The 10,931-nt window shown below is 38.1% G+C and overlaps 1 protein-coding gene across 8 annotated transcripts in view; it reads left to right on the plus strand.

Moving 5' to 3' along the window:
* The window catches only part of SEC24C (SEC24 homolog C, COPII component), a 53,432-nt gene extending 42,528 nt beyond the window's left edge, over positions 1-10,904 (plus strand). For all 8 annotated transcript variants that reach the window (XM_026674251.2, XM_087963743.1, XM_087963744.1 and 5 more), the window contains 7 exons: positions 1,913-2,058; positions 2,997-3,135; positions 3,448-3,566; positions 6,054-6,233; positions 7,947-8,138; positions 8,501-8,590; positions 8,845-10,904. In XM_026674251.2, the coding sequence (XP_026530036.2) occupies positions 1,913-2,058; positions 2,997-3,135; positions 3,448-3,566; positions 6,054-6,233; positions 7,947-8,138; positions 8,501-8,590; positions 8,845-8,985 (1,007 nt within the window). In that variant the 3' untranslated portion in view covers positions 8,986-10,904. The remainder of the gene's footprint in view (positions 1-1,912; positions 2,059-2,996; positions 3,136-3,447; positions 3,567-6,053; positions 6,234-7,946; positions 8,139-8,500; positions 8,591-8,844) is intronic.
* Positions 10,905-10,931: the final 27 nt, after the last annotated feature.

The following is a 10,931-nucleotide window of genomic DNA, read 5'->3' on the forward strand; positions in this document are numbered from 1 at the left end:
TTTCATACCTTTATCTAGGCTCCTGTCATTCCCAAAGTCATTCCCACATACCATTACAGTGAATGAGAACACCTAAGGTTTAGCTACAGACTTTGTGTACTTACCCTATAGTGGTCCTGCCACTCTCCTTTGCTTACACTCTGGACTGACTTATGTGTAGAAGTCAAGCTAAGATAAAAGATAAGATAACCTTTATTGACCCTTTTTGTGTTCACAATGGCACACATAAAATGAAATTCTGACGCCTAGTCTCAAAAGTGTACACACACACACACACACACACATATATATATATATATATATACATGTATGTGTATATATACACACATGTGCCCACACACGCACTCGCACACACACATTAGTTCCAGTCCATTTTGAATACATAGTGGAAAAAATAATCTTGAGAGTTAACAAGGTAGATTCTACCAGTATACGGTATTGCAGAATCTAGTTGTACTTCGGATACCTCCAAGCATCTCCCAGAAGGTAACAAAACCAATCCTAAAGAGGATTGTGTAGTGTCCCTGACAATATTGTGGGCCAGGGTCAAGCAGCACTTATATGCCTTGTCCTGGATAGAAGGAAGTGAACTTCCAGTAATATTTTCCACCATCCTCACCACTCTCTGCACAGCCTTCCTGTCCAAAACAGTAATACTTCTAAACCAAACAATAATATAATACGACAGGATGCTTTCAATTGTCCCTCTATGGAGAGTAGTAAAGACAGAGGAAGGACTGTCTGCTCTTCTCATACGATGCAGAGAAAGCAGGCACTGCTGCCCACTTCACCTTTATCTTACTGTTGAACGACCAGGCTAACCTGCTCGTTAGCTGCACACCCAGAAACTTGATACTATCAACCACCTCCAGAACTACGTTGTTAATACACAGAGGGGTATGGCTGTGCCTGCCTTTTCTGAAATCAATAATGATCTCTTTTGTTTCTCCTACATTTAGGCCCAAGTATTACACGAGTCCACCAAACTCTTTACCTTCTCCCTGTAAGCAACTTCCTTGTCATTCTATATAAGACTCACTATGTTGTATCTGCATACTTCACAGTATGGTTAGTACCAAACCTAACGTAACAGTCGTGTATCAAAAGGGTGAACAACAGTGGACTTAGGACACAGCTCAAGAAATGGTGTTAGAAATATTAGTCCCAACTCACAGATACTGGGGCTTATCAGTGAGAAAATCAAGAATCCAAATGGACAAAGTCTAACAGGCCCAGCATTCGTCTACCAAATGTTGAGGAATGGTCATATTAAATGCCAAACTAAAGTTGACAAACAGCATTAGCATATGGGTATTTCTTTCCTCTAAGCACACCAAACTCAGATGGAGGAAATAGCATCCTCTGTGGAGTGATTGCTCAGTAAGCAAACTGAAGTGAGTCAAATACTGGAGAGAGGCTGGATACAATAAAATCCTTTATTAGCTTTTTAAAACATTTCATAATTATGGATGTAAGTGCAGCCTAAAGATAATCATTAAGACCCATAAACTTCTTAGGCGCTGGCAAAATAATTGCAGTCTTAAAACAGGAAGGACTGCTGCAATGGAAGTTTGAAAATATCTGTAAGAACGCAAGCCAATTCATCTGCACACTCCCTAAGAACTCGCCCAGGGATATTATCTGGGCCTGCTGCTTTCCAAGTGTTAACTTTCCCCCATGTCCTCCAGACAGAGGTAACATCAAAGCTAAGCACTTGCTCATTGGTGCTTAGGAGCACAGCTTTCCTTGCAGGGGTACTATTTGATGCCTTGAATCTTCCCAAAAATGTGTTCAGTGAAAATTGCTGAATTCTCCACCATCCTAAGCCCAAGGTCGACTTCAATGTGATATGCGAATCCAGTCTTTGAAAGATTTCATCTTGGATATTTTTATTTATTTATTTGTTCTCTAGGTATTCGAGCAACAGACTTCTTTGGAGCTTTCTGTATGAACAATACAACAGATGTGGAATTAGCAGGCTTAGACTGTGACAAAACAATCACTGTAGAATTTAAACATGACGACAAGCTAAGAGAAGAGAGTGGGGCCTTGCTTCAGGTAATTCCTCAGTAAGGAATGCTGTTGGGTATGCAGTCAGTGGTTCTTGGGGAGGGTATCTTCTTCTTTTCTATAGTTGAATGGCAGTCATGTTATGATATGTACAGAATAACCCTTGGAAACGTTTATGAGAGTAGTTACGAATAATTATTCAGCCACACTAAATTGAGTTAAAGTTTACTTTAAGAAATAGCACAGTCCAATAAACGGTCCAGATCATATACGTTTAACAGTCCAAATTACAAATTAACAGTCCAATTACAAAATCATCTTACCAGTTGCCTTTGTCATTTACAGTAAACAAAGATATCAAAGTATAAGCACAGCATAAATACAACAGTGAGCCTTAGATAGCAACAGAATGTCAGAGAGCTATGATCTCTAGCTCCCTCTTATGGTAATTTGCAATATAATCAACCAATTGGAATATAGTATATATTACAATACAGTGATTTTGTCTAAAAGCTACAAACATACATTGTTGGTTTATATATTGCCAACCCAACTAATTGGTGGACAGATTCCTAACAGATCAACTTTATTTAGGACAGAATTCACACTTTTTCTTGGTAAACAGGTGTGAGGGACTAACAATGATCCATTCAATGGATAAGTTTAAGATCTTAGGCTCTTTTTCCTGGTTCTATGCCTTCCCTCCACCAAATAATTTGAACGTATTTGAGGCAGTCACACCAGTTCCCATTGAAAGCTGTCTGTAAATCACTAATATGATCTTGGGCTACCCAAGAACATAGGAAAAGGATGGCTGTCCTCCCATCTAATTTCAGTTTTTCTTAGCGATGGAGAGTTCAATACAGGGGCATCTAATGGTTCATAAAAGCAGTACTATCCATAGAAAGTAATGGGAAACTAGGAGTTGACTGAAATCTTGGATGTACACATTTTAATAGTTCTGCTTATAAATCTCTCTCATGTAGTGTGCTGTATTATATACGAGTTGTGCAGGACAGAGGCGTCTGCGCATTCACAATCTCTCCCTGAACTGCTGCACACAGCTGGCTGATCTTTATAGGAACTGTGAGACAGACACACTTATCAACTTTTTGGCTAAATTTGGTAAGGACAATCTTGTAATCGTTTCATGGGAGGGAAACTTTGGTCTTTTGAGAGCACAAAAAGCTTGAAAGAAAAAATCTTCCTGGATTTTTCTAGTGCTGCAGATAGAGTTGTAAATAAATAATTGATTTTAAGAAATGAGAGCATACTGGCAGCGAACAGTGTGAAAACAACTAATTGCCTTTATTATTTTATTTATTTATTATGAAATTTATTTGGTGCCTATTTCATATCCAGTGACTCAATATGTTCCTTTAACAGATGAATAGCTTAGTTAAATGCTTTTCTAATCAGAGACTTTTTTTTCTGAAGCATTTCGTGGAGTACTGAACAATCCAGTCAAGACTGTGAGAGATACATTGATCAATCAGTGTGCCCAGATCTTAGCATGCTATCGGAAAAACTGTGCTAGCCCTTCTTCTGCTGGACAGGTAACTCCTGCAACTTGGTGATGGATACTAATCCTGAACCAGGCACTGAGACTGGTCGTAAGTCGTGTCAATTGTTAAGCAATTCATCACATGACTGCATCTCATTTTATAATCTTTTTTGTGAAAGTAGTTAACTAAATCACCATGGTCACAAAAGCCACAATCATTAAGAGAACATGGCAGTTTTTAAGCAAATCTACAGTGGGTTTTATTTTGCCAGAAACCAAAAATAAATGTCCAGTTTTTGGCAAAAAAAAAAAAAAGTAAAAAAAATCATGGTCAAGTGACCACAGGACACAGCCATAAATGCAGGCGAGTTTCTGAGCATCCAAAATGCAAGTCTTACCGGCTATTATCAAGGAGGAGGGGGCATTGAAACTTCAAATAAGTAGTTTTGGGGAGGAGATCTGTCAGAATTTTGAACAGTCACTAACTGTCCAGTTGTAATCCCAAAGGTGTTTTTTCTGGAGGCAACTGGACTTTCTTATTTTTTTTTAATGTTTAATCTTTTTATTTTATTATCTTTTTTCTGATGTTAATACTTAACATTCAATATCGTGTATTGATGTTCTTAATTCTTCAGGAACCAGAAGGGAAGTCTGATCAGAACTTTGAGCCCCCAAAGCAACAGTTTGGTCGTGTGATCCATCTCAGTAATTTGCCTCATTCAGGCTATTCTGATAATGCTGTACTTCAGGGGTGTCCAACCTTGGCAACTTTAAGACTTGTGGACTTCAACTCCCAGAATTCCTCAGCCAGCTTTGCTGGCTGAGGAATTCTGGGAATTGAAGTCCACAAGTCTTAAAGTTGCCAAGGTTGGACACCCCTGCTGTATTTGAATTAGCTGAGCCCTGAGCCCTATTAGGGGCTTGGTGCATGATGAGATAGCGCCGCTGCTTTCCACAGCTTCCCCTCCCTGTCAGTTTTTTTTTTTTTTGAATAAGCTTTTCGTTTCTCATCCAAGAATCTTCTTTAGCTCTGACAGGACAGTGGGGGAATGGAAGGATTTATATTCCTTGCAGGATGGAAATCCTTCCATTCCCCACAGTCCTGTCAGAGCGGAAGATTCTTGGATGAGAAGTGAAATGTCTTCAAAAGAAACAACAAGAAAGTCCAGTTGCCTCCTGAAAAAGCACCTTTGGGATTGACCTGGATGAATGAGAATCTCTACAGACTGTCCAGTTGTTGCATATGTTGTTTAATATGTTGAATATGTTGTTTAATCAACAAAAACTCCATATGATACTCTGGTTTCTCTTGGAATTGTTACATACAAACACATACTACATTTGATCATTATATTTATGTCCCATTTTTCCTACAGAAGCTCATGGTAAGGTAAACAGCATTTCCTTCCCCACTTTTTCTACTAATCCTAACTCTGTGTAGGGAAGAGAGCAGCAGAGCCAGGAGGAAGGGTTAAATGAAGGATGAGCTTAGAGACCCTAGCAGCAACCACAAGAAGACAAAGTCCAACCACCCTGGAATGCTGTTAAACCTTATCTAGCTTACCCAGGTGCTGAGTCTGAGAAGATTCCTGTGCATAGGTTTTAGCAGAAAACAGTAATTTGGAACTTCTGCATGTAGTTCTTTTTACTTTTTTGCCTGGCACTCTTAACACTGGTGGTGGGTTGGGCTGAATGATTGGTCCCAGCTGGCAGTCTTTGCAGAGCCAATCTAATACCCTAATCCTTATACTATGCAGATTTTCAATTATGGAAATATTTGAAAAAGTGTTCATATATGGATGGGCTTTAATAAAGCATGATTTGCGGCCATTACCTGTTTGTTTTGCACAGCACACTCACCATGCAAGCATTAAGTTGCAGAAAACAGCAATTCAGAAATACCCAAAGCACACATTTCCACAGTTGTATCTCCCCAATTACCAAAGCTGGAAATGTAAGGAATATTACTCACAGTAGTTGAAAGTGCTTGCTGAAATATTATGTATTGTATGGTTCATGAGAACTGGTTCAGCAGTTCTGGCATCAAAATAGAAAACAGGAGACTGTGAATTCTAGTTGTTAAATTAATCACCCAGCTGTTCAGTGAATCTGGTTTCCCCATTGACTTGTCAAAAGGTTGCAAAAGTTGATCATATGACCCCCAAGACACTGCAACTGTCATAAATATGAACCAGTTGCAAGCACCCAAATTTTGATCACATAACCATAGGGATGTTGCAGTGATCATTAAGTATGGAAAATGGTCATAAGTCACTTTTTTCATTGCCATTGTAACTTCGAATGGTTGCTAAAAATGACGGATTATAAGTGGAGGACTCTGTATCTAAATACAGACTTATGAGATAGTTGCAGTCTGATAAATTGGAAGGCTAGAATTGAGTTGAATATTAGCTTTTTTTCCCCCTCCATTGAAGCCAAAATGAGTGGTGAGATTGAATTTGTACAAAAATAAAACTAATATACTGTCCTTTTCCTGCCCCAAGAATGATTTTTTAAAAAAATTTCTTGTCACTTTTAGCTGATTCTTCCTGAATGCATGAAACTTCTCCCTGTGTATTTGAACTGTGTTTTGAAAAGTGATGTGCTCCAGCCTGGGTCCGAGGTCACCACTGATGATCGATCCTACATCCGCCAGCTAATCAGCTCTATGGATGTTGCAGAAACGCATGTTTTCTTTTATCCTCGACTGTTACCATTGGTGAGTGATTCTAAATATAGATGGGTTTCAATTGTCTAAGTCAGAACTATAAACTCAACTAAAAATTAATGTAATTAAATAGGACTTTTGTTTGGAGGGGTAATACAGATGTGGGGGAATTGTTGTTTATTGTTTCTGTTATTTTGGAAAATTCTCATTCAAGTTATTTGCCAAATTGTAGAATGTACTATTTCCCTAGTTGGCAACTTGACCTCGCCTATGATGAATACGCTTGAAAAAAGATTTTGATAAACAGAGGAGCACCAAAATTTTAAAAATTGAAAAACATGGTCCACAAAGAGGCTGATGACATTTTTATGCTAATATTTCTTTATAGATTTGTTATGTAAATGTATATAAGCAGCATGAGTCATTCTATGAAGTACAGACAACGTTCTTTTTAAAAAAACACATAGAAACATTTTATATAGTATAATTATACCAAAATATAAATTATACTTTATTGGCATTTAATATAAATTTAAATGAATGGCTTATGATTTAGTTCTGAATAATATTTCCTTAGAGAGTACCATCATGAAGTAAACTGGAGTAAAGAAAATTAGAATTACAGATATCCTTTAGAACAGTGGCCCCGAACCTTTTTTGTGCCACGGCCCGGTACCGGCATCACAAAATGATCCACGGCCCGGTACCGGCATCAGCACGCATGACAAGGCAAGGCGAGCCGAGTGACCAGCCAGCCAGCCGTCCCCCGCTTCTCCCCACCACCTTCAACTCCTCCTTTGTACCTTTGTCGATGGGCTTCGCTGGGACGGTCGCCGCTCGCTTGCCTTGGTGCTGAAAGAATCCTCGCGCCTTAGTTTAGTTCAAAGCCCCCCCCCCTTCGATGAAACTAAGGCACGAGGATTCTTTCAGCACCCAAATGCCGCTTTCCAACCGGAAAAGCTCACCCAGAAGCACTTTCTCGTCAAACAAGATGGCGGCCCAGCAAACTGGAGGCCCAGTAGGAAATGTTCCACGGACCGGTACCGGTCCGCGGCCCGGTGGTTGGGGACCCCTGCTTTAGAATATATTATATAGTCAAATAATGTCAGACCTGCCCCAATCCATCCTTAGGAAAGACTGACCCACAACTCCATTTGTTTTAAAGCAAATGGTGTTGGTTGCAGTAAAGTCAAGCCAGCTCTGAATTCTCCTGCACCTTGTAAGACACAAAAAAGATTCACCACAGCCCATCACACACACACACACACACACACACACACACGACTAGCCCTTTTCCAATCAACCAGAGCTCACCAAGATGTTTTGAGTACACTGAGATGTTTGGAGGTAATCCATATTTTCTCGTGGTGCCTGACCTTGGGATGTTAGTACAAACCATCCAGCTGCCCTGTCATCCCCCCCCTCCCAATTTCCCATCACATACACATACCGCTTTACCTTCCCCCAGCCTTTGATGGCAGGATGCCTGTGAGGCGCCAAACTGAATCAGGCACAGCTGACAAATAATCATTTTGTGTTTTGCATCTGAATTTATGTAGAATATTCAGTGTAAAAACTAAAAATCATGCGTATTATGGGTATCGTGCATACTATTATTTATTATTTAAATCATGAGAATTATTTAGCTGTTTTTTAAAGGTTCCATGGCTACATGCCAAGGATTATTCCTAGTTAAATGCTATGGTATGTGTGTGTATTTTATATATATACTCAGGAGATAGTAACTTCCTTTCTGTCCTATAGACCAAAATAGATTATAGCAGTGACTCCTTACCAACAGCAATCAGAAACTCAGAAGAACGTCTCTCCAAGGGTGACATATACCTACTAGAAAATGGCCTGAATATATTTTTGTGGGTAGGAGTAAACGTTCAACAAGGGATGATCCAAAACCTCTTTGGAGTCTCATCTTTCAGCCAGATCAACAGCTCTATGGTAAGTTAGGATTGGATAAAGAGAACATTGCCTTAATTTTAGTATATGTCATATCTGACATTGGATATCTCAGTTTTCTACATAATAACATTAAGAATGTAAAGGCATTTCAATGAATGATAACATTTTGGCAGGATCATGATCAAGGGACTGAAAGGCCAGCATTGAGAAAATATTAGCCTTCGCTAAGGCTCTGCTGTTCTTCTTCATTTTCAATATTGTGAAACATTCCAGACTGTTCCAAGCGTCTTCATACTTTATAATATGATTTGTGTAATGTAACCGATGTGACCTATGTTCTTAAAATTCATTTAGTTAATGAATTAAATGGTGCCTGATCTGCTATGCTATAATTGTTACAGTGCACACTACCTGTTTTGGACAATCCCTTTTCAAAAAGAGTGCGATCCATTATTGATATGTTCCAGATTCAAAGATCACGCTACATGAAGGTAACTGGTTTTGATTTTATGATTATAACAAAAATGTTTGTCTTTTACGATTCCCAGACATTAAAAAGTGTATAAAAATTTGATTTTAATGCCTTAAAAGAAACAGTAGTCTCAAATGGGCTTGTGGTGATTCAAACCTGGGCATGGATTATTCTGTTGCTTTCACTGTCAGAATGTGGCTGCATTAAATTCAGATGGAAAAAGACTTATTTGCAAATTGTATACCTTCTTTTCTTTTTTCTTTTTGCTTTCAGTTTATCATTGTGAAGCAGGAAGACAAACTGGATCTGCTGTTCAAACACTTCTTGGTGGAAGATAAGAGCATGAATGGGGGGGCTTCATATGTGGACTTCCTCTGTCACATGCACAAAGAAATTCGCCAGTTGCTGAGCTAAAGTCAGAATTATGCTGGATGCCAGCACTTGACATCTGTAGGTTCACTGACTGTCTCCTAAACGACTCCATCTCTTTTTGGAAGGACTATAGAAAAACCTGTATAATTCCATAATTTTAATATGCTTCATAAAGTTTCAGCATCTCCCAAAACCTTTGAGAGACATGAACAATCAAAACATCTACGTAGGGTGATGAAAAACACTGTTTGATTCTGGGTCCTAAACCTATATCACTTACTAAGATTGGCAGAAATCTACATCATTTTTCTCCTGACACCCGAGTTCCTTTGAGTTAATGTACGTGATTCTGCATCAGAAGAAAAAGCGATCGTTCTCCAAAATTAGATGATGATGCAAAGTTTGTGTATGTGATAGTCTTTATGAAAAGAAAATGAGCCAAATAGGGAAAGATGGATGGTCGGCCCTACTCAGTTGGAAGATGGATGTCAGATAGGGTGGTAACTTAAAATTTGAGGATGCAATATACTGTAATCTAATTATAGAATGGTGTCTTCTTTAAAAAAAATACCAAATTTTGAGCTGGGGAAAAAAATTGACATGCCTTTACTCTGTAATTGTGTTGCTACACAAATTTGCCTTGAAATAAGTAAATGGAAACAAGCAGGTCCTGTCTCTAGGAAAGTTAAATCTGTCTTTGGTTGGTGTGAACTGGTATTGCCATCACTCCTTTGAGAAAAGAAGCATCTTTTTGCCAGTATCCTGTTTTGTCTCTTTTTTTTCCTATTCGCATGCTAGGTTTAATTAAGTATCTTGAAGAAGATGACCATGATTTCTCCTTTAAAAGAAATGTTCTTATAACAAGATGTCAAAAAGTGGCATAGAAATATGCTTGGAGATGGCTAGGTTGAGTTATATCCAAGAAGCACTGAAGTATCTGAGATCTCCATATGGAAGAAATGATCATAGCGTAAAGTTCAAATCATGCCACTGATGTTCAGGCTGTTAATACCTCCAGATAATTTTGGCCATTGATAAAATAACAAACTGGTTCATTAGTGTAAGATAGTCATAACTGAATTTTAGTCTTCAAGCTCAAACATAAAGTTGGCCTAGTTGATAGGCAATCTTTCCATTGATAAACCATTACTCTGGCTTCAAATAGGCCAAAGGAATTCTGATAGAAAAATGAAATACATTTCATAGACTCGATATAAAAGCTCATTAATTTGTAGGAGATTACTTATTTTTTTAAAAAGGCTACGCTTAGATTGTCTTGCAGTGTTCAGGATGTATTAAGAGAATAGGAACATGGAATTTTGAGAAAGGGTGGGGGGAGAGCAGGGAAGAAGCTTGCCTAGGGAAATTGTGGGTTGAGACTGAATATTTGAAATTGAAAGTTTTATGTACATGAATGATTAAATATTCAGGAGTATAGTTTCTTATCCCATGATATATTTTGTGTTTGTGTGTATGTGCGTGTGTGAGAGAGAAATTGTAAATATTTTGTTTGATCTATTTCAGCTTTCCCTTTCATCACATAGCAAAGAAATGTACACAATTCGCTCTCAAGGAGTTTTTCCAAAAGATAGATAAGGATGTCAAGTGTGCTTAAGAGTCCCCTTCCCCTTCTTGCCAAATATATTATCCCAACCAAAATTTGGAAATCTCTGAAGCAAATAAACAGCATCCATCCCCAAAACAATAGTCAACAATGAAACTTTCAGAATTCTAATTTCTAGAATTTAAATTTTAAAAAGTTAAGTGTATTTTCACTTTTTTTCAATTCATCTTTTAATTTGTAAAAAAATATATAAAGATGTATTTTATGTCATTGTTAGCAAATAAATACTGATTATTTTTTCCAAGGCCTGTACTTTGGAGGGGAATGAACTGGTTTGCAGGTTGACTCTATCAAGCTCCACAATGGCAAATAAACTATAATTTGCAATGGTCTTCAACAATATTCTATCAGATGCTTATAAACT

This window comes from Notechis scutatus, chromosome 4, assembly GCF_049901735.1.
Source record: "Notechis scutatus isolate UNSWTSFEM ecotype Mainland chromosome 4, rNotScu1.2, whole genome shotgun sequence".
Lineage (NCBI taxonomy): Eukaryota > Metazoa > Chordata > Lepidosauria > Squamata > Elapidae > Notechis > Notechis scutatus.